This window comes from Erpetoichthys calabaricus, chromosome 1, assembly GCF_900747795.2.
Source record: "Erpetoichthys calabaricus chromosome 1, fErpCal1.3, whole genome shotgun sequence".
Taxonomy (NCBI): domain Eukaryota; kingdom Metazoa; phylum Chordata; class Cladistia; order Polypteriformes; family Polypteridae; genus Erpetoichthys; species Erpetoichthys calabaricus.
This window is the reverse complement of record NC_041394.2, coordinates 92174965-92199579: the sequence shown is the minus strand read 5'-3', so window position 1 is coordinate 92199579 and position 24615 is coordinate 92174965. Positions and strand designations below refer to the sequence as shown.

At 39.5% G+C, this 24615-nt stretch overlaps 1 protein-coding gene across 1 annotated transcript in view; it reads right to left on the bottom strand.

The window, feature by feature from the left end:
- htra4 (HtrA serine peptidase 4) overlaps positions 1 to 24615 on the bottom strand; it is a 76103-nt gene that overhangs the window by 29397 nt on the left and 22091 nt on the right. The window contains exon 2 of the mRNA XM_028803509.2: positions 8176 to 8275. Coding sequence (XP_028659342.1) covers positions 8176 to 8275 — 100 coding nt within the window. The remainder of the gene's footprint in view (positions 1 to 8175; positions 8276 to 24615) is intronic.

The following is a 24615-nucleotide window of genomic DNA, read 5'->3' as shown; positions in this document are numbered from 1 at the left end:
CAATAGCCAGACTAAAAATTTAAGTGCAGAAAAAAAGGGGGAGAAAATCCTTTTCCCAAGTTTAAATGGTAAATGGTAATTGGTTAAAATGTTATTGATTAGGTCCTGCCAGTTTTTAAAAATTGAACAGATCCTCTAAGTGAAAATTTGATTTTTTTTCCATTTTCAAATAGTATATAACATCAGTTGCCCACTGACTTAAAAGAGGTGAGTTAGGATTCTTCCCATTGAGCAAGATAAATCCACATGCCAATAGTGAAGTAAAGGCAATTACAGTTTGTTTGTCCTTCTCCACTTTAAGCCCATCTGGGAGTACACTAAGCACAGTTGTTAACAGATATGGGGAGATTGTGACACCAAGTCTGTCTGAAAGGCATTTAAAGATTTCGGTCTAGAATGATGTTAATTTGGTGCATGCCCAAAACATATGGCCCAATGAGGCTGGAGCTCGATTGCAATGTTCGCAGGTTATATCATGCCCTGGAAACATTTTGAACAATTTTAAACAAGGCAGATGTGCTCAATAAAAGATTTTAAGTTGAATAATTGTGTGCTTTGTACATAGGGAGCTCGAGTGAATTCTGTGCATGGCTACCTTCCATTCCTTTTCTGAAATGTTGAGTAAGAGATCCTTTTCCCACAGTACTGTGGAATACTTGAAAGGCAGGGACTTTAAAATGTTTTTATATATTGCAGAAATACTGTCTGAGTCCTCGATATTGATAGGTGGGAGGTGAGGAAAATTTGGCAGATTTTGTTTAGCAAAGTTTCAAATTTGAAGGTAGTGGAAGAATTGTGTTGATGGAAAATTAAATTTGGAGTGTAATTGTTCAATGTACATGTACAAATGAATATGTACAAATTTCTAAGCGATTTAATCCCATATGTTTTCCAAACATTAAAAACTGTGTATGTTTGAGAAGGTGTAAAAAGGTGGTTATCATGCAGATATGCCACAAATAAAAGCTGCTCTGTCTTAAAGTACTGCCTACATTGGTTCCATATTATGAGTGAATGAAGCACAATTGGGTTGTTAGTATATTGACAATAACTCATATTTACTGGGGTACAAAGCAAGAAATATAAAGAAGCACTGCAGGATTTTATTTCTATTGTGGACCAAGCCTATGTGTGTTCATCTATTTGTGTCAATGTTTAGGTTTTTATAGCTTGTATATTTTCAGCCCAGTAATAAAACTGAAAGTTAGGTAGAGCCATGCCACCTTCTGCCTTAGGTCTTTGTAGGGTTGCTCTTTGGATGCGTGGATATTTTGAGTTCCAAATAAATGAGGTTATGATTGAATTGAACTTCTTAAAAATGATTTGTTAATGTATATGGGAATGCTTTGAAATAGAAAAAGAAGCTTAGGAAGGATATTCATCTTGACAATGTTAATTCTTCCAGCTAAAGTGAGATGAAGGGTAGACCATCTATGCAAGTCTTGCTTTAGGTTTTCCATGCAGACAGCAAAATTTTGTTGATAAAAAGCTTTATGTTTACTTATGATGTTTACCCCTAGGTATTTAAACTGATCTGAGATGATAAAAGGGAAAGTGTCCAATCTAATATAATGTGCTAGAGAGTTCACTGAAAAGAGCACACTTTTATTAAAATTAATTTTAAGTCCAGAAATCTTTTGAAATTCTACTAGTACTGTAAGGACTGCTGGAACAGTATTTTGTGGATCTGATGTATATAGTACCATATTATCAGAAAATAGTGATATTTTCTGTTCAAGTCCTTCTTTGATAATCCTCTTTATCTCATAAGCATTTCAAAAGTGAACTGCCAGAGGCAGTGGTGATGGGGCATCCTTGTCTAGTACCACGTTCTAGTTTGAAGTAGTCTGCAATAATGTTGTTAATACAAACTGAAGCTTCTGGACTGATCCATGCACATATGTTCGGACCAAACCCAAATGTCTCCAATGTAGTGAAAAGGTAGTCCCATTCAACCATATCAAATGGTTTTTCTGCATCCAATGATAATAATATCGCTGGGGTGTTAGACTTTGTGAGTGAATATATTAAATTAAACAGGCATTGAAGATTGGAAGCTAAGTGTCTGCCTCTAATAAATCCAGCTTGGTCTTGTGATATTACCAAAGGAAGCACTTTATCAATCCTTCTGATAGAAACTTTGGAGGGTATCTTATCATTATTCAGATGTGAGATTGGTTTGTATGATTCACATTATAGTAAGTCCTTATTGTTCTTAAGAAAGACGGTAATTAATGCTTAGCAAAAAGTTTGAGGTACAATTTTATTGTCTCTGGCTTCTGTAAATGTTTGCTAATAAAAAGGGGGCTAACTTAATTGAAATATATTTTTATAAAACTCAGCATGGTAACCATCAAGGCCTGCTGCTTTCCCACTCTGAAGTGAGTTTATAGCATCTAGTAATTGGTTTATCTAATTCCTCTGCACTGAGAGTATCTAGTTGTGGTATCTGTAATGAATCAGTATTCTCTAAATGTGTGTATTATATGTTTATTGTCAATGATTTTGTCTCCGTCTATGTTGGTAATTACTGGTATTGCATTGCGAACTTCCCGTTTGTGGATTTGTTGAGCTAAGATTTTATTAGCCTTCTCTCCATGTTCATAGTAATTGTAAGAGCCAATCTTAGAAAGTTAAAGCTTTGAATTAAACTCATATTAGTGTTTGCTTAATTTCAATAGAATAGAAGTGTCTTTCATAGTCATAGACAATGGTATAGTGTCTTCCCCCTGTAAGTTAGTATGAGATAAAACTTTCTTGCTTTAATTAAGATAAAGTATGCTAATTGAGTCAGTTGTTGTTTAGAATAGGTCCAAGAACACAGAGACTTACTTAAAAGACCCATTTTCAGCTTAGAAATGGGATAGGCATACAGTTTTCTGATCGTTTTGAAATGGTTCAGAAACGTTTTGTGATTTGCAACGATTTGACATATAACAAGATTTAAGCTTTGAACAGAACTTTTCTTAACAAGAACTTTTCTTTTGTTTGCTATTTCAATTTTCTCTTTTTTGTGTTAACTGTTTTACTTTGAATTTTAATAAAAACTTTTCAGATATTTTGTCTGTGGAATCATTTCAGAGTGTCAGGCTTTTGTTGAATCCCATTTTTAATGCTAGAACTGCTAAATTTTGGTAATTTTGGGAAAATGCAGCTACAGTAATAATGTCGTGATTTGTTCCATTTCTCTTGTTGTCAAGAGGTTGAGTTCTGAATGCAAAGCCTGTCTTTTCCTATAAAGTGCTTCATTTGGAAAACTAATGTGTTCTTGATCTTCTTTGGTAATTTCACTGATTAATTCTGATGCTTTCTTGGTTTCAGATTTATTTTTGTGGGAGACATATATAAAAATAATTTAATCTTAAAAAAGTCTTCAGTGTTTCCCAGAGTATTACTGCAGAGACCTCTGAGGATGTATTTTTCTCTAAAAAAAACCTGCTTGGATATAAACTGTGTGCAGTTCTTGTCTGCTAATAAAAGTCGGTTAAGACTCCAGGTGCGAGATGAGTATGTGGGGCATAATGATTTGAGCTCCATGATCAAAGAGGCGTGGTCAGAGGTAACAGTAGCGTTATACTTGCAAGATTTAATCGTGCACAATAAATTGTTATCTATAAAGAGATAATCAGTAACAGTGATGTACTGGTGAGAAGAAGGAATATGCTCTTGAGTTTGGGTTGAGAAATCTCCAGAGGTCTGATAAGTTGTGATCAGTTACAAACTGTGTAATTGTTTTTGCAGTGTTACATGTCATCGCCCCTGTGGCATGAGACCTACCCAGGTCTAGGTTTAAAACACAATGAAAGTCTCCAGCCATTATAATTTTATGAGTGTTCAAATTAGGAATGGATGCAAATACCTATCACATATTGCCCTAAAGAATCAGATACTACATCTGATATTACAAAAGAAATTATTCTATGTATAAGAAATCTCACACCTCTAGTTTTCTTTGTTTATATGAAGTGGAATATTTGGTCAGTCTAATCTCTATGCAACCGAAACTGAATACTATTTTAGCATTTAGACCTGTTTGGTGAGAGAATACTTTCTTTCTTTTTAATTCTTGATTAAGATCTTTAGCATTCCAGCTCACAAAGTTAACTGTTTTTTCATGAAGACATTGCTTCTGAAATTTTGTTGTCATTTTGTAGTCTTACCTTAAGATAAGATAGCTTTGACCTTAATTCAGTTAGTAGTCTTAAATTAAGATTGTACATTGTTATATAAGATAGCTTTAACGTTAATTTCCCATTTTTCCAGGAGTTATTGCCATAAAGTCTATTGTTATGTTGGCACTTACAATTGTAAGGATTAAAAGGATAGGTCAGAAATAGCTCTTTCTCTCGCCACCCAGTCTTAAAATTTTTCAACATCACTGACTACCTGAAAAGGGCACACTGCATGTCAGCCATCAAAAAGGCCCACCAGTGTCTTTACTTCCTGAGATGTACAAGGAAAGCCCAAGTGTCTCAATTTATGCTCACCACCTTCAACAGGTGTACAGTGGAGTACAGTATCAATGGTTGTATAAAATATTGGAATGACATCTGTTCTGTTCAGGACTGCAAAACACTCCAGAGGGCGTTGAAGGTTGCACAGAATATTTATCAGTATTATCAAATTGGTCACCATGTATAGTCATTTTTTTTCTCTCCTCCATCCTAGCAAATGATATTATTTATTTGCAACTATGGTATACAGTAAGTAACTTTGATGTAATTAGTCCATTTTTTTTTGTCTAAAAAAGATACAAAGGTGTTTGAGAAAAAAACATATAGCAACACTTTTGGAAAAAAATCTGTATGTTTTCTTTAAAGGAAAAATTGAAACAAATTTTTATTTTGGCTTTTATGATATTTCTTCCTATGGACCCACCAAATCACTGAGAATAAAAGAATAAGAACAGAGCCTACCTTTAAAGGTCTTTCACCTATTACAGCATTTGTGCCAAATATGTGTGAGAAAAGATAAAACAGCAGCTAATATTCAGTGCTAGCATTGTTATAAAGACAGACAAAAATATTGTTCAATGAAATCAGATGCAGTATTTGAAAAACTCTTAAGACATGGTTCACAGACTACGAAATGTAAATTTTAACTGAAGTATCCATCCATCCATTTTCCAACCCGCTGAATCCAAACACAGGGTCACGGGGGTCTGCTGGAGCCAATCCCAGCCAACACAGGGCACAAGGCAGGAAACAATCCTGGGCAGGGTGCCAACCCACCGCAGTTAACTGAAGTAGATGCTATAAATAGTCTGATGGTAATATAACATTTACTAAACATATTCTCTATTAACTATATATTTACTGAATAATAAATGCGTATAACATATATTAATTGAACTAGATAACTGAGAAAAGACAATGCAAGATACAAAATGGACAGGAAAAGCAATGTAAGGAAGAAGAAAACTTTGTGAAGGAAAGAAGCACAGCTGTCTCCATAGGATTGACAGAACAAAGCAGAGATACACAAAGGGCTAACTTTATAGAAAATATAAGAAAAATGATGCTGAAATTAAACCAGAACAGAAACATCAATCAATATCTACAGAATAGTAAAATAATGAAAAATGAGAGTTCCTTAAATCATATATGTAATAGGGATACAACTCAAAACACAGTATGTAACTGATATTAAAAACAGTCCAGGAGCAAATAAGAACAAGGAAAAATTAGTTACAAGCTAAAAGTAGGGAGTGTCTGAAACGTAGTCAATCAATCTACAAGGCAGGTTTTCAAAATGTTGGAGAAAACACATCAAAAGAAAATTAAGACCAGCATTGAGGGAACATGAAAATCTAATACAATATATTTTAATCTTACTTAAAATCATATAAAGTATCAGCTATTCTATAGCATCACTCAAAAGGATTAAAATAATACACACAAAGGTGCTGCATTGAGGACACTAGATCTATTGCATCATCAATTCTAAAGTTAAGGGGGGGGGCTGAAATATCCCAAGAATTACCCAAGCTTTGCTACAGAAAATTTGCTTTTGTAAAATTAACTTGAAAAGTCCAAAATTGGTGCATTTCAGTCTGTATGTTGCCACAGGCTACTTATAAGCTACTTCACCTATCAACCTAAGCAGTAACCTTCTAGAGCAATGTACTTACAAAATCTGACACAACTTAAATGTAAATAATCATCCTAAAACACCGATCCATGATTCCTATTTGCTGTGCCCTTTCCAAAGACTGCGGTATCACCATCTGATTAATCTACAATGTCAGAGAAAGTCAGAAGCTGAGTAGAAAGCAATTGTAAAGACTGTCACCAATAAATTCATAGATGGCAGTGAACAATGGAGGATGATATTTGCTAACTTTTAATGTATGTTTTTAATGTAAGCTCATTTGAGAGACATTTATATTTTGACTTAATTTAAGCCTTTGGCAATGCATTTAAACCCTGGAGCATACATGGAGTCATGTTGTTATATTGATTTAGTTTTATGTTGCCACCTCTGTGTCTTTTATTATACTCCAGCTGGAGTATTAATAATAATAATAATAATAGTAGTAGTAGTTGGACTATAGTTGTATTTATTGTTCTAGTTTTGGTTTTAAGAAAAATTAAGCACTACAAATTCAAACTTGAAGCAAATAAAGCACATCAATCTTGATATTATTTCAAGCAGCATGAATATTTCCAAGTAGCCTACAATGCAATTTAACCAGTATTCAAAAACTGTGCTCCAGTCTGTATCAAAGATCAATGTTCCCAAATACAGTATGTCAGTTTTTAAAGCTTCATTTAATAAAATCATTACTGCAGATGAGGCTGTTTTATAATTAGCCTTAATGAAGTTGTTCCAAATATAAGGACTGTTAAACCCCTTTGAAGGACTGACTTTAATAGATAAAATTAACTGAACCCTATTTTGCCCAGATCAAGTGCTGTTTGCACTGCTTGTACAAGGCTATTGCATATTCTTTTCAGTTCAACACTTTGGGCAAAGCTGGCAAAGAAAACAAAACATAATAAAAATGTACCTCTAAATTTACAATGTTTCAATGTAAAGTAAATAAGTAAAGGAAAGAATCATTAAGAAAATTTTTTCCTTGATTTGTTAATTCACTGTTTAACACAGGCACTAAACTTATTTTTGATTAAATTTTAAACTGGTTATTAATCCATTTGCAAGTATATAAAGAGCTGACCTTAGACAGATATCTGGAAAATAATTTAAACAGTGCAAGAAATTAATCAAATTTGTTGCAAGGTAAGGGTAGGCTACATGATTAAAAGATGCCCCCACAGAACTGCAGTGTAAATAAAGCCAGACTTTTGATTTCATGTAGAAGCAGAAACCCAGGGATCAAAATGCAAACTATCTTATGGGTTGCATGTTTTTCATTGTAAATGCTGAAAATCGTGAGTGCATCTATTGTACACTTCAGAATGTTTTTTGGCATGGAAGATTTTTTTTTTTAAGTCTAGCATATGGTGGCTAGAAATGCAAGCAGACGCTTGAGTCAAGAATACTCTCATTTCTCCTCTGTTAGCTGCCCATGATAAAAGCTGTGTTGACACTCCTCCCTGGCAGCTGCTTTAGTGACATAAAAGTCTGTTTATTTGATTTTGTTTTGGATGAAGCTTTAATCCAGTTGGCAAGCATTTCAGCTGGGACCATTCTCTCCAAATAGAAACTGCTATTCAGACTCATGGTACCATCTGCTACTTTACTTTTTACTATTCAAAAACTTACAAAAACAGGGTTTTTTAGCCTCAGTATACACAGTGGCCTATAAAAATTATTCAGAATATTACATGTTTAATGCATAAAGAACTTGCTGAAGTACACTTACTTTTGTTGACAACTTTGTTACAAATAAATACATTTCAAAGTCTGTCTTTTGGTCTATGGTTAAAAACAGAAGCTGTCTACAGGAATTTACTAGGCTAACAGTGGCAGACAAGTTGTCAACTATGGGAATGTCTTCTTCACAAGCTAATCAGTATCTAGTTAAATCTTAATGAGAAACAATGATAAGTCACCGAACTAAAAAACACCACTGTGAGCACTGTGTATTAGCACTTGCTGCTTTCTAACTTTCAGCTAAATCTATATACGGCGACCATGAAAAAATGGACAATTACAGCTTCAATGAAAAAAGTGCTTGCATATCCTTCAGCACATGTTGTGATCCACCCTTACCTGCGAAATAGCTCCAGGTGCACCACAGCCAGGGCTATCTTGTCCACTACATCTGCAATAAAGTTGAACCTGTTTCGTAGGCTGTCTGGATTCTGAGGTCCTGGAAATGGGTAAGAGAGTACATGACCTGAATTAGCATGACAATCTGACACAGATTCAATTTAGAGATAAGTAGATAAGTTTAATGGACAGCTAACAGAAATTCAATGGGCTGCTTTGTGCATGGGAGATCGGTTTACATGTCATAGTTAAAATATGTAACAAGAAATATCTGTTCTCTATGTCTGCATTTATCCCAGGACTATTTTCAACAGAGTCATGTTTTTGCCACATAACTATGCAATAATTCTTGTGTGCCTCACATGGATGTAGAAACTAAGTATGTTTCTGGCACATAGGTCCCCTTATTTCGTGATACTGATTAAGAGGCAAACACACAACCAACAATCCATCCTCCCGTTGTCTAAACTGATTATACAATTAAGAGCTGAGCAGCCAGTGCTTAGCCAGGCAGCATTAGATGCAAGGTGGAAATTATTTTTCCACAATTAAGAAGTCCATCACAGAGTGTGGCCACTTGCTCAAACTTACTCATGCAAATGCCAGTTTAGAATTTCTAATCGACCTAACATGCAAGTTTTTGGGATGTAGGAGGAAAATCAGAGCACCCAAATGAAAACTGCACAGACATGGAAAGAACATGCAAATTCCAAGTAATTATGCTAACAGAAAGGGCTGAATAACTCCCGCGACTATACTTGGGCTTCATGAAAGTTACAAATGAATATATTGTGTGAAATAAGAAATGTGGAAAAGACATCCATTTTTTGTATTACCTCTAAGATGATGCACAGCCTCATGTATAAAATTAATATGAGTTGTATTGTGTTTTTGTATGGTCAATTTGAATTAACTTTAAGCACAAAACCTTCAGAACAAAAAATAAATCATTCTTTCAAAAAAAAAAATGGACAAAAATCCAGTTACCAATCCAGGAAGCTACTGTAAATTCCTCCCTACTCATCTGACCAGTTAGTAGATCAAGATTTTACTTGACATATCTAACTAAATCTAGCACTTGACAGACCACTGGTTTTGTCTAATTCAGTAGCTAGTGTCAAATTAAGTCTCAGTTGCAGACAAATCTGAGTGGTGGCTAAAATATTTGCTTTTTCTTTCAGCAATCAAAAGAGTATGTACCTTAGATTCATAGATAGATAGATAGATAGATAGATAGATAGATAGATTGATAGATAGATACTTTATTAATCCCAAGGGGAAATTCACATACACCAGCAGCAGCATATTGATAAAAAAAACAATATTAAATTAAAGAGTGATAAAAATACAGGTATAACAGACAATAACTTTGTATAATGTTAACTTTTACCCCAGAGTGGAATTGAAGAGTCGCATAGTGTGGGGGAGGAACGATCTCCTTAATCTCTCAGTGCAGCAGGACAGTGACAGCAGTCTGTTGCTGAAGCTGCTCCTCTGTCTGGAGATGATACTGTTTAGTGAATGCAGTGGATTCTCCATGATTGACAGGAGCCTGCTCAGTGCCCGTCGCTCTGCCACGGATGTCAAACTGTCCAGCTCCGTGCCTACAATAGAGCCTGCCTTCCTCACCAGTTTGTCCAGGCGTGAGGCGTCCCTCTTCTTTATGTTGCCTCCCCAGCACACCACCACGTACAAGAGGGCGCTTGCCACAACCGTCTGATAGAACATCTGCAGCATCTTATTGCAGATGTTGAAGGATGCCAGCCTTCTAAGGAAGTATAGTTAGCTCTGTCCTCTCTTGCACAGAGCATCAGTATTGGCAGTCCAGTCCAATTTATCATCCAGCTGCACTCCCAGGTATTTATAGGTCTGCACCCTCTGCACACAGTCACCTCTGATGATCACGGGGTCCACGACGGGCCTGGTCCTCCTAAAATCCACCACCAGCTCCTTGGTTTTGCTGGTGTTGAGTTGTAGGTGGTTTGAGTCGCACCATTTAACAAAGTCCTTGATTAGGTTCCTATACTCCTCCTCCTGCCCACTCCTGATGTGGCCCACGATAGCAGTGTCGTCAGCGTACTTTTGCACGTGGCAGGACTCCGAGTTGTATTGGAACGCACTCATTAACGCGCTGTACCTAATAGCAGTAAAAAGCAGTGTAAAGCATACCATTTTTCATATTCAGTCGCAATTAAATGGTGTTTGCCTTCTAAAAATTATTTGCTCTCCTTTATTGCAAAATCCATAGAATTTATAAAATATACATGGAAAGGAATAGCACATCAATGCTTTGATTGCAGGGGCTGCAAACATTAACTTTCAGAGTTTTCCTTTTCAGAATTATGCAAAAGTTTTATTTGTATTATTTCACTTATTTACAGCTTCTTAAAGTTTATTATTAACTCCTTATGGATGTTGATCTCAATTTAAAACATACACTTCTTAATCAGAAGCATTTTTTAAAGATAAGGATAGACAGTAAACATATGGTTTAATCCCAAGGTTGATCTCCTTTTATATGAAGAGGTGCATGTTCCCAATGTGTTCATTTGGAGTACTCTGAGAAACACTTAGTGACAATTAAATATCTAATGTAATTGAGTATCCCTTCTGATCAGCTGGTTTACTATCCAATCCTGGTACCTGGTTCTACTTTGTTCTTTGCATCTACTGCTATTAGAAGACCTTTGGCTCCTCATAATTCTTTAATAATTCTTTGCATTTATATAACGCTTTCTCACTACTTAAAGCGCTCAGCAACTCATGACACTGACCAAAACAAAACAGGCATAGAAAAGGGATTATCTATTGCATTACAGTTTTAACGTTTTCCTAGTTTATTTATACATCCTTCCATTCATTCATCCATTTGCAATAAAAATTTTGCAGATGACTGGAGAAATTTGAACTCAAGACTGGTGAAAGTGATCAGGGTATCCCAACACAAACAGGCACGAGACAAGAACCATTGTTTGACCAGGTATCAGTTCACAACAATGTTGCTGACTAACTCTCATATTTTTTGCATTTTCTGTTTTTAAAGTAACAACTATAACAACTGAGAAGACATGGAAATCGTATGCTATTTATCTGTGGGAATCTTTAGAGGTACTGTACTTCCCCTAACTGCCAGTGGGCAGCAGCATTTCCCTGCTACATTAAGGTTCTAGTACAGACATTTGAGACGAGCCATGTTTGCCAGAGATTCTGTGGCAATGTGGGTGACCCAGTCCAGAAGTGCTTCCTGGTGATCTGCAGAGGCATAAGTAGTACTCCTGAGAATTACCTTCAAAGGGCCTCAAATGTCTCAATCAGAGGAGCTTGGAGTCAGGAGTGGAGCAGAGGCAAGGTCTCACCTGATAAGAATGAGGAGGTCAGTATTTTTGGCACACAGGGAGGTAAGAAAGAATGTGTTTGTTATATTCTGTAGAATATAAGTAAAAAAAAATACAAAAAGGCCCAAAGGGCATAGATCTGTTGCTTTGTACTTTTTCCTCCTATGAAATAATTTATTCTTTGTTATTAAATTTCCCTTCCTAACCATAATCTGGTCTGCACTGGTATCTAATTTGGGCACAATGTTCAGCAAGTCAATTCTTTGACATTGAACATCTTTCATTGGTCTCCTATGCACCATGAAATTAAATAAATTGAATAAGGACTGGTTGATGAACTGCCTTGATTATTAGGGAGGGCTGTAACCATTCCTACTCACACAGGAAGAAAGAAACAAGCCAATTTACAAATCTTTAGTAGGCAAATCTCTCAACCTTCCCCAGTACCATTCTCTATTGCAAACAAGGCAGAATACTGGAGCCAAGTACTGACATAGCAAGCCACATTATATACAGTGCATCCAGAAAGTATTCACAGCGCATCACTTTTTCCACATTTTGTTATGTTACAGGCTTATTCCAAAATGGATTAAATTCATTTTTTTCCTCAGAATTCTACACACAACACCCCATAATGACAACGTGAAAAAAGTTTACTTGAGCTTTTTGCAAATTTATTAAAGATAAAAAAAAACTGAGAAAGCACATGTACATAAGTATTCACAGCCTTTGCGATGAAGTTCAAAATTGAGCTCAGGTGCATCCTGTTTCCCCTGATCATCCTTGAGATGTTTCTGCAGCTTAATTGGAGTCCACCTGTGGTAAATTCAGTTGAATTCAGTTGTGGTAAGTTCAGCTGGCAAACTCCAGGCGGGCTGCCATGTGCCTTTTACTAAGGAGTGGCCAGACGGAAGCCACTCCATAGTAAAAGACACATGGCAGCCCACCTGGAGTTTGCCAAAAGGCACCTGAAGGACTCTCAGACCATGAGAAAGAAAAGTCTCTGGTCTGATGAGACAAAGATTGAACTCTTTGGTGTGAATGCCAGGCGTCACGTTTGGAGGAAACCTGGCACCATCCCTACAGTGAAGCATGGTGGTGACAGCATCATCCATCCATCCATCCATTGTCTCCCGCTTATCCGAGGTCGGGTCGCGGGGGCAGCAGCTTGAGCAGAGATGCCCAGACTTCCCTCTCCCCGGCCACTTCTTCTAGCTCTTCCGGGAGAATCCCAAGGCGTTCCCAGGCTAGTCGAGAGACATAGTCCCTCCAGCGTGTCCTGGGTCTTCCCCGGGGCCTCCTCCCGGTTGGACGTGCCTGGAACACCTCACCAGGGAGGCGTCCAGGAGGCATCCTGATCAGATGCCCGAGCCACCTCATCTGACTCCTCTCGACGCGGAGGAGCAGCGGCTCTACTCTGAGCCCCTCCCGGATGACTGAGCTTCTCACCCTATCTTTAAGGGAAAGCCCAGACACCCTGCGGAGGAAACTCATTTCAGCCGCTTGTATTCACGATCTCGTTCTTTCGGTCACTACCCATAGCTCATGACCATAGGTGAGGGTAGGAACATAGATCGACTGGTAAATTGAGAGCTTCGCCTTGCGGCTCAGCTCCTTTTTCACCACGACAGACCGATGCAACGCCCGCATTACTGCGGATGCCGCACCGATCCGCCTGTTGATCTCACGCTCCATTCTTCCCTCACTCGTGAACAAGACCCCGAGATACTTGAACTCCTCCACTTGGGGCAGGATCTCGCTACCAACCCTGAGAGGGCACTCCACCCTTTTCCGGTTGAGGACCATGAGGTCGGGTGCAGTGTGAGTTGGGTGGTGGCCGAAGGCGGGGACCTTGGCGGTCCGATCCTCGGCTACAGAAACTGGCAGCATCATGCTGATGGGAAAGATGACTGCAGCAATGTACAGAGACATCCTGGATGAAAACCTGCTCCAGAGCGCTCTTGATCTCAGACTGGGGCGACGGTTCATCTTTAAGCAGGACAATGACCCTAAGCACACAGCCAAGATATCAAAGGAGTGGCTTCAGGACAACTCTGTGAATGTCCTTGAGTGGTCCAGCCAGAGCCCAGACTTGACATCTCTGGAGAGATCTTAAAATGGCTGTGCATCGACGCTTCCCATCCAACCTGATGGAGCTTGAGAGGTGCTGCAAAGAGGAATGGGTGAAACTGGCCAAAGATAGGTGTGCCAAGCTTGTGGCATCATATTCAAAAAGACTTGAGGCTGTAATTGCTGCCAAAGGTGCATCAACAAAGTATTGAGCAAAGGCTGTGAATACTTATGTACATGTGATTTCTCAGTTTTTTTATCTTTAATAAATTTGCAAAAACCTCAAGTAAACTTTTTTCACGTTGTCATTATGGGGTGTTGTGTGCAGAATTCTGAGGAAAAAAATGAATTTAATCCATTTTGGAATAAGGCTGTAACATAACAAAAGGTGGAAAAAGTGATGCGCTGTGAATACTTTCTGGATGCACTGTAGCATCACCACTGTTTCCTTCTCTCTCATTTTGTCCCTTAAACAACATTCACTGCACCAAGGGCTGCACTTGCCTATGACACATGTCTTAAGACCTGTAGGAAAAACAGGCTTATGCTTGGGAGGGTCACACATGAAGTACTTTCTGTAGGCTTTTCCTGAGGGCTACAACAGTATTACCTGAAGAATGTGCAGGATGTGTACAGGCACATCGGAAGCCCGAAAGCACAGACCATCTGCTTAGCCTCCTACTTTTCCATGTTTTTCTGTTTTTCAAAATACCAAGTTTTGTATGTAAATTCTGCAGCACTGAAAAAATATCTGCTTGCAACAAAGTGTAGATTACAAGGCTTGCTAGTTTAGTTTTGTTTTATTGTGCATTCAGTCCATCAACCAATGTTCCATTTACCACTTTTCAAGTTAATTCTATCACAAACTACTTTAAAGTAAATACTATTGTGTAATTTATTCCACAGGTGAATTAGATGGCTTAAGGTTGTACAGTGAAAAGCAGTGGCGACTGACCCTGGACAAAGGTGTCTAAGCTACACTCCGTTCCAATTCTGAAATCATTCCATGAGTCAATTTCAGGTTCAGGAATGCCCTCTATAAATATTTTGACAGTGCACCCAGAGCACCCACTAAAAGTCCCAGATACTTCTGTAGTTCTGATACCCAATTTAATATTAAAAACCATAACCTGTATTAATAGCCAGGAGTGGGCAATATGTTCCCTAAAAGAGCAGCTTACTGCTAAACAGTAGTTAGGCTGAGTCCTACATATCTGACAGCTTTATCTGGCAATTGTCTTGTACCCAAAGAGTAGTAACTCCCAGGGAATGATATCTACAGTATTCACAGCTAAAGTACCAGAATTGCAATGTGTAATGTAATTCCTATTATGTCCTTCATTGTAAAATATTGTACTTGTGCCATAGTGAGCTCTAAGTATTAAAACTTTCGCTAAACCAAAAAAAAAGAAAAAAAGAAACACATTATTCAGAACCTTTACCCATTCTGACAGATCCTCTCAAGATCTGTCATACCAAATGAAGACTGTCAGCACACAGTTATTTTCATATCTCTCTAGAAATGTTTGATTTGGTTTTAGTCTAGGATGTGGCTTAGCCACTCTGAGACATTTGCAAAGTTGTCCATATGCCACTCTTATGTTGATTCTGCTTTGTACTTAAGGTTATTATCCTATTGGAAGGTGAACCAGTCTGATGTCCAGAGTGCTCTGGAGCTGGTTTTAGTTAAGGATATATCTGTACTTTGCTCTGTTCAACCCTCTCGCAACTGTGACTAGTCTCCCAATCCCTACTGCTGAAAAACAACCCAGCAGCATGATTTTGCCACCACCATGGTTTACCACTGAAAGGGTTTTGTACAGGTGATGACAGGTGCTTTGTTTCTCTGCTTTAACACCAGACAGTTCAATCTTGGCTTCATCAGACAAGAGAATCATTCACTCGCTTATTTTCGATACATCAATATTTACAAGTAAAAAGCCCGATTACAATAGAAAAACTTTGAAATTTGGTGACATTACACAAAAAAGAAACTTAGCTGATTCTTGTTTTTTATTTGTGGAACATTTTTGTATTTGTTGATATTTATTAATATTATGCTAACCTATATGCTCTTCACTGCGCTGAGAGCATGCTTTTTGCAAATGAAGAACATAGCAGAAGTGATTGATGGGCCACATGAATAAGACCATAACCAATAGGCAGTGTCCTACAAAGAAAAAAAGAGACGTCATCACTTTGTGAAATGGAAACAGAAAGTTTGACAAAGTTCTAAAAAGATGCAAACCTTAAAGGTTAGCAAGCTTTGTTGTTTGCTGTTGATTATCGGCACTCTTAGATGTGTACCAGCTATCATCTTGGTTTTCTGTTCTGCTCTGTTGATGGTGTTGCAAACTCAAAACTAGTAACACTGATCTTAGATAGTGGTGCTTGGATTTCTAATGGGGGAATGCTCCTTGCTCTTCGCTCTTAATATTAATACATCAGTGTAACATATAGGGTTGTCAGCACCTATTTACATCCACTTCAAGCACTGCTTTGTACATACATTCACATCTGTGAACTTCAAATGGGAACTACATACAACTGACAAAAACACAAAAAGAAATATTGTACTTGAGTGAATGGCATTAACAAATGAAAATCTTATACATCTAAAAATAATAATAGGAATATATACTTGAATTTAATAATTATTCCTACTGATGATTCATTTTAATTCAAAGGTATACAACTTCCTGTAAAATTGTGTTTATAATGAACATGAACAAAAGCCAAGTCACTAGGAAAAGAAGAAATGTTTTACCCATGGACAATTTTGTATAGCTGGTCCAAGAGTAAGCAGCTCCAGTGACCTAATAATAATATTATTATTACTTATTATTTGACTGATGCCTTTGTCCAGGGAAAAATACAACATATGAGATACAACTGAATACATTTCTTTTGTTTCTGAATTGGAGTACAGCAGGTGAAACGAGTTGCTCATGGTCACAGAGTGTCAGATACAATAGCAGGATTCGAATCCACAACCTTATAGTTTGAAATCCTAGGTCCAAAGCCTTAACCACTACAACAAACTGCCTGCCAATATTAGCCCTTGGTAAAAAAAAAACAAAAAAAACTACAAATTATATGTGTTTTCTTACTATAAGGAACTTTTATAGTATTTCCACAGCAGGAACTCGGCCATTTGTAGTTCCTGGTACATTTTTTTAGCCCCTACTGCATGGTATGTTATTTTTTGTTCAACCATGAATCATAGTACGTGAGGTTTGGGCAATGAATTGTGCTGATTGGTCGACCACATTTATTTTAAAGTCTGAATTTCATTTACAGCATTAATGAATGTATGTTTGATGAATAACATTAACTTTACCTTTTTTTGCTTATGGCTTATTACTGCCTCAGAATCTTGAATCTCTGCAATCCAACATATTCTCTTTTGCACTCTAGCTTTCCTTTTTTTCAATTCCGTCGACTAATTCCTTAATTCGATTCTTTGAAATAGCAATAAATGCATTTGCAACTAACATACAGCAGAAGAACTATCAACACCTCATTTTCCATTGTTTTGGTGGTACTGCTATGTATTGAAATGATGTCAACAGTTTAACCTGCAATCTTTGCACATCACATATTTTGCATAAAGGTTACAGTTCCCATTGAGCAGTGGGAATGCAACAAACAAATGTGGCCAGGGACCAAAAGAGACCCAGGACCTGCATCATACAGGAATTTATTGTCTCCTGGTTTCACTGAGATGCTAGAAACATTTTTTTGGGGATTTAAGTCCATGCTGATTAGCAGCATGGGGGTTCTAGAATATTGTTTGATAACATATGCATTATGGTCACTAGAGGGTGTTTCGGACCTTCAAACCACACACACAGCCATGTTGGGAACAGTCTGGGGTTCATATTTATATTAAAACCTTTACAGTTTCACAATCACTGTTACAATTACAATTCCAAGGTTCCTCCCCCACTCCTCCCAAGCAAGTTTTTTTCACCACCTTTCAATTCTGACTCCTTGAAGGAGGTGAGGCAGACTCTTTTATGCTGGCCTGGGAGTACTTCTGGTCCCACCACAGTGCCCTCAGGAAGCACTTCTGGGTCAGGAAGAACCTCAATGAAGAGGGGGAGCCCCCAAGAGGGCTGCCTTTCTAAACTCTGCATCTCATGCAACTCCTGGGTTTCCAAACTGGGGCCATGCCAGAGGAGCACTGCCACCTATGATGCTGGGGGATTAATTGTTTTTGACAGGCAGCCTGCCCCAGTCAACCCATTATTTCTTCTCCCTTACTGGGAAAGGGAACAGGAACCATCCTGGCCAATGTGTGCATCTAACCATATCGTCCTTCCATAATGACCCATCAGTCAGGTAAGGAAATACTCCAGCTCAGTCGGGACACAGTCCATCCATTACATCCCACACAGCATGCTTCAGATACCTCGTTCCACCTCATCCCAAAAGTGACCTATTGGTTTGGAGGCCACTTGAGTAAACTAAAGACATGTTGGCAGAATTAGCTTGAGATTATGTGTACTTTGTGACACATCTGCTGGAGATATAATTTTAAAAAAAGGGCAGCCTGTGGCTATAAATGAATGTACATGGTCAGCAACAATGCTTAGGTATTCAAATCGCACAGAGCTGGCATTAATAGGCCTAATTAGTGCAAAGAAAGCACTCCTCACACCACTGTGCTACCACCATGAACTTGTATTGCAAGGCCAAATAGATCTAGGTTTGAGCTGTTTATACCATCTGCATGCTGCAACAGAAAGCAACATTCATCAGATTGGACAATATTTTTCCAAACTTTAATCATTTCATTTTGTTGATCATGTGTCCACTGTAGCCTCATTTTCCTGTTCTTAGCTGCCAGAAGTGGAGCCTAGTATGGTACTCTGCTACAGGCCACACAGCTCAGAATATGATTCTTAATTTGTTCAGAGATGTTACTCTGCACATTGAGTATACAGGACCTATCTTAGAGCTTAAGTAAGTCTAGTCATGCTCCTTTGCCCAAAGAACAGTCAATCACTTTTATTTATCACACTATTCTCTATAAACTACAGAGACAGTACTGCATGAAAAATCTGGGATACAACAGGAGGTACTGTAGGTGACAGGCCCTAGGCTGATGGGCCCAGAGAATGTTACTCTGCTTTTTCGTCCATCTGCTTCCCAGATGGCGCAGGGTGGGATAAACGTTGGTGGGCGGACGAAGTGTGTCCATGGCATGATGGCAGAACAAGCTCTGGATAGAGCAAGGCTCACCTGGGTCTTTTCTTCGGCTCCAGACAACACTCGGAGGACGAGGCCCTGGACGAGCTCCCCGGCGCGCTGATCCTTTGCGGAGGAACAAGGAAACCTCCCGGCAGCAGGTAAGGGGGTGGAGGGGGTGTGTCGATTCCCCGCCGATAAGAGAGCAGAGGCGGTGATGACGAACCTTCACCCCGAACTCAATGAATACCCGAGGGGGCCAGTGTGGGATCCACACAGCCTCGATGGCTCGCGGTCGGCAGGTGAGGACAAGGGCAGCCCGAGTCCACCGCCGACCAACAATACTAACTTTTCATTGACTGTACCGGAGGTGGAAGCCGTCCTCCTACCCCTGCAGTCCATTGCTAAAGTTTTCCAGGTCCTGCAGGAGACGAAGGAGGGTCTAGAGAAGAAGCTCGGTGCGGCGTTGGAGGCCATTACTGAGTGCCTTCAGAAAAAAATGTGGAAAAAGTGATGCGCTGTGAATACTTTCCGGATGCACTGTATGTATATATATATATATATATATATATATATTTATACACTAGCCGTGTAAACCCATGTTGTAAAAAGCACAGGGATTAGAAACTATTGAAATCGTCAGAAAATAAACTGAAATGTAGAGATGTCAGGTAATTGAAAGGAACTACTTTGGGCAACTCTCTCCTAGGATAATTTGATTTGCCAACATGCTCGCATCACTTGTGCATTAGCGGCGAGAGGAAAAGTAAAAGGGATACCGGTTTGCTGATGTTTGTGGCTAAGCGACTTTGTCTTTCTTCTGAGGTTTCGTTTTGTAGACGTGCTTGCCTCACTTATGTATTAGTGGTGGGAGGAAAAGTAAAAGGGATATCGTTTTGCCGATATTAGCGTGCTGGCCTCACTTGTGTTATTAGTGGCTACGCGAGTTATCTGATTCCTCGGAGGCAGAGCCCTTACCCTGGCTCCACCTCTCACTTCCGGGCTGGACAGACACGCACACATCCACGTGTGGATGTTTATATATAAGATATATACATATATATGTATTTTGGATATATAAAAATATATATACTTTTATATTTTATATATACATATATACAAATCCACACTCAACATACACATGAATATATATGTATTGTGGCAGATGGCCAGGACCTGTGCCCGGCTGGGAAGGCCTAGAAGGACCAGGAGAGGACAGCCACCCTGGACCACAAGAGGGCAGCCACCCTGGTCTGTATGGGGGCAACGGGAACCGAGCATGGAAGCTCAACCCTATTGGGGCCCGTGGCCACCACAGAGGGGCGCCCGGAGAATTGGAGAGCCCTGGATGTCAGCACTTCTGCCACACCTGCCAGAACGAATTCAAGGGACACCCAGAGTGCTTCCAGGTGCTCATGCGGCACTTCCGCCACACCAGGAAGTACCGCCAGAAGACCCTCACGGAGCACCTGGAGTACATCCGGGTGGCTATAAAAGAGGCGGCCTCCCTCAAGTTGATGAGCCGGAGTCTGGAGGAAGGAGGCAACGCTTGAGAGGAGAGTTGGAAAGGCGGCAGAAGGAAGTCCAACTGAGAGAGAGAGAGGGACTTTTGAAGGATGTTTGGTGCAGGGGCACTGTGTTGTGTGCGGGACTTACAGTCATGGCCAAAATTATCGTCACCCCTGGAATTTTCCCAGAAAATGCACCATTTCTCCCAGATAATTGTTGCAATTACAAATGTTTTGGTATAAACATGTTTATTTCCTTTATGTGCATTGGAACAACACAAAAAAACAGAGAAAAAAAGCCAAATCTGACATCATTTCACACAAAACTCAAAAACCGGGCTGGACAAAATTATTGGCACCCTCAACTTAATATTTGGTTGCACACCCTTTGGAAAAAATAACTGAAATCAAGTGCTTCCTATAACCATCAACAAGCTTGTTACACTTCTCAACTGGAATTTCCGACCACTCTTCTTTTGCAAACTGCTCAAGGTCTCTCAGATTTGAAGGGTGTCTTCTCCCAACAGCAATTATGAGATCTCTCCATAAGTGTTCAATTGGATTTAGATCCGGACTCATTGCTGGCCACTTCAGAACTCTCCAGTGCTTTGTCTTCAACCATTTCTGGGTGCTTTTAGAGGTATGTTTAGGGTCATTGTCCTGCTGGAACACCCATGACCTCTGACGCAGACCCAGCTTTCTGACACTGGGCCCTACATTGCGTCCCAATATCTTTTGGTAGTCTTCAGATTTCATGATGCCTTGTACACAGTCAAGGCATCTAGTGCCAGAGGCAGCAAAACATCCCCAAAACATCTTAGAACCTCTACCATGTTTGACTGAAGGTACTGTGTTCTTTTCTTCGTAGGCCTCATTCCATTTTCTGTAAACAGTAGAATGATGAGCTTTACCAAAAAGCTCTACCTTGGTCTCATCTGTCCACAAGACGTTCACCCAGAAGGATTTTGGCTTCCTCAAGTAAATTTTGGCAAACTCCAGTCTGGCTTTTTTATGTTTCTGTGTCAGCAGTGGTGGAGTCCTCCTGGCTCTCCTGCCATAGCGTTTCATTTCGTTCAGATGTCGACGGATAGTTCAAGCTGACACTGTTGCACCCTGAATCTGCAGAACAGCTTGAATATGTTTTGAAGTTGATTGGGGCTGTTTATCCACCATTCGGACTATCCTTCGTTGCAGTCTTTTATCAATTTTTCTCTTCCGTCCACGTCTAGGGAGATTAGCTACAGTGCCATGTGTTGTGAACTTCTTGATTATGTTGTGCACAGTGGACAAAGGAACATGAAGATCTCTGGAGATGGACTTGTAGCCTTGAGGTTGTTGATATTTTTCCACAATTTTTGTTCTCAAGTCCTCAGACAATTCTCTGCTCTTCTTTCTGTTCTCCATGCTTAGTGTGGCACACTCAGACACACAACAGAAAGGTTGAGTCAACTTTTCTCCATTTTAACTGGCTTCAGGTGTGATTGCTATATTGACAGCACCTGTTTGTTGCCACAGGTGAGTTCAAACGAGCATCATATGCTTGAAATAAAACGATTTACCCACAATTTTGGAAAGGAGCCAATAATTATGTCCGGCCTATTTTTGGAGTTCTGTGTGACATGATGTCAGATTTGACTTTTTTTCTCTGCTTTTTTGTGTTGTTCCAATGCACATAAAGGAAATAAACATGTGTATACCAAAACATTTGTAATTGCAACAATTTTCTGGGAGAAATGGTGCATTTTCTGGGAAAATTCCAGGGGTGTCGATAATTTCGGTGTGTGTTGTCGTGTGTTGTGGAACATTCTGTGTCCAACTGTCTGTGTCCGGGCCAACCTCCACTATAAATATATATATATATATATATATATATATATATATATATATATATATAGTGGCAGATTGCCGGGGTCATTACCTGGCCGGGATGCCTAAAAGGTCCGGAAGGCGGCAGGAATAGCTTCCGGGCCATGAGGGGGCAACCGCCCTGGAGCAGGAGAGGACCACGGGAGAAGAACAAAAAGCTTTTGGCCTGTTGGGACCCATGGCCACTGCCAGGGGGCGCCTCAAGCCTCGTAGGACTCGAAAATAGTTATTTCCGCCACATTTGGCAAGATGGCAGAGGAACCTGCCAGGGATGCCCGGAGTGCTTCTGGTGCAAAGGGCAGCACTTCTGCCACACCAGGAAGTGCTGCCGGATGGACGTCATCAGACACCTGGAGCACATCCGGGCAGGGATAAAAGGCGCCGCCTTCCTACAGTCTGGGAGCCAGAGTCGGGAGTGGGAGCAGGACGAAACTCCCAGGTGGAGAATAGAGGCGGCCAAGGACTGAGAAACAGATTTATTGGGGTGATTATTGCTGAGTGCATTGTGTGTAGTGTTGGGACTGTGTTTATTAATGTTAAATAAACGTGTGCTTTTTATAAAGATGTGGTTTCTGACTGGTGGTGTCCGGGCAAGTCTCACAATATATACAGTATATATATATATATATATATATATATATATATATATACTGTAATCCCTCGCTATATCACGCTTCGACTTTCGCGGCTTCACTCTATCACGGATTTTATATGTAAGCATATCTAAATATATAACGCGGATTTTTCGCTGCTTCGCGGGTTTCTGCGGACAATGGGTCTTTTTACTTCTGGTACATGCTTCCTCAGTTGGTCTGCCCAGTTGATTTCATACAAGGGACGCTATTGGCGGATGACTGAGAAGCTACCTAATCAGAGCACACAGTTAAAGTTCCTGTGTGCTGATTGGCTCAGCGACGGAGTGCTGCATTAACCAGAAAGTCTCATCTCACTCATTCAGCATTAACGTGCTCCTGCTACTGCTTCAGGGGCCGTGTCCAAGCGCCAACAGAAGATGGAAATGATTGCAGAAAAGGTAAAAGTTTTGGATATGCTGAAGGAAGGGAACAGCTACACCACTGCAGGACACCATTACGGCATCAATGAGTCCACGATTCTTTTTATTTAAAAAGGAGGAAAAGCATATAAGATCTACAGCCGCAGTGTCCTTTAACCAGGGCGCAAAACGAGTTGCAAGTGGATGTGATAAGGCAGTAGTCTGGATGGAATCTGCTTTAGGGATTTGGATTGAAGACTGATGAAAGAAGAATGACGGCAGTGCTACACAGCCGCCTGAAGAGGCTCCTTTAGAAGAGCTGTAACGCTCTCCTTTGTTGTGCAGTAAAATTAAACTCATCGTTATCGGACAAGTCGTCGTGTCATTGTTGGTGAGTAACCATAATTAATTATCTACGTACAGTACTTATTACATGTACATAGTTTAGTGTCACTGTACACACATTTTACTGTATACAATTTTTCTTGCATTGTACGTATTTATTGCTGGTGGCCTGTCTGTCGTAATGGCTGTAACATATGTGATATCGGAGATGCTCGATATCTTTAAAATAATATTTAGGTTTTACTGTATATGAACTGTGTTTACATACATAATTTCAACGAATCTTACCTAATATCTAAGAGAATACAAAGGGTTTATGCTGTATAATTGTGCGGGAAATGTTTATAATAGTGTGGGAGAGTTTATAAGGGCTTAAATATATAAAAATAACCATATGAACATATGGTTTCTACTTCGCGGATTTTCACCTTTCGCGGGGGGTTCTGGAACGCAACCCCTGCGATGGAGAAGGGATTACTGTATATATATATATATATATATATATACATATACTGTATATATACATACATACATACTGTACATACAGTACATACAGTGCATCCGGAAAGTATTCACAGTGCATCACTTTTTCCACATTTTGTTATGTTACAGGCTTATTCCAAAATGATTTAAATTCATTTTTTTCCTCAGAATTCTACACACAACATCCCATAATGACGTGAAAAAAGTTTACTTGAGATTTTGGCAAATTTATTAGAAATAAAAAAATTGAGAAAGCACATGTAAATAAGTATTCACAGCCTTGGCCATTAAGCTCAAAATTGAGCTCAGGTGCATCCTGTTTCCCCTGATCATCTTTGAGATGTTTCTGCAGCTTAATTGGAGTCCACCTATGGTAAATTCAGTTGATTGGACATGATTTGGAAAGGCACACACCTGTCTATATAAGGTCCCACAGTTGACAGTTCATGTCAGAGCACAAACCAAGCATGAAGTCAAAGGAATTGTCTGTAGACCTCCGAGACAGGATTGTCTCGAGGCACAAATCTGGGGAAGGTTACAGAAAAATTTCTGCAGCTTTGAAGGTCCCAATGAGCACAGTGGCCTCCATTATCCGTAAGTGGAAGAAGTTTGAAACCACCAGGACTCTTCCTAGAGCTGGCCGGCC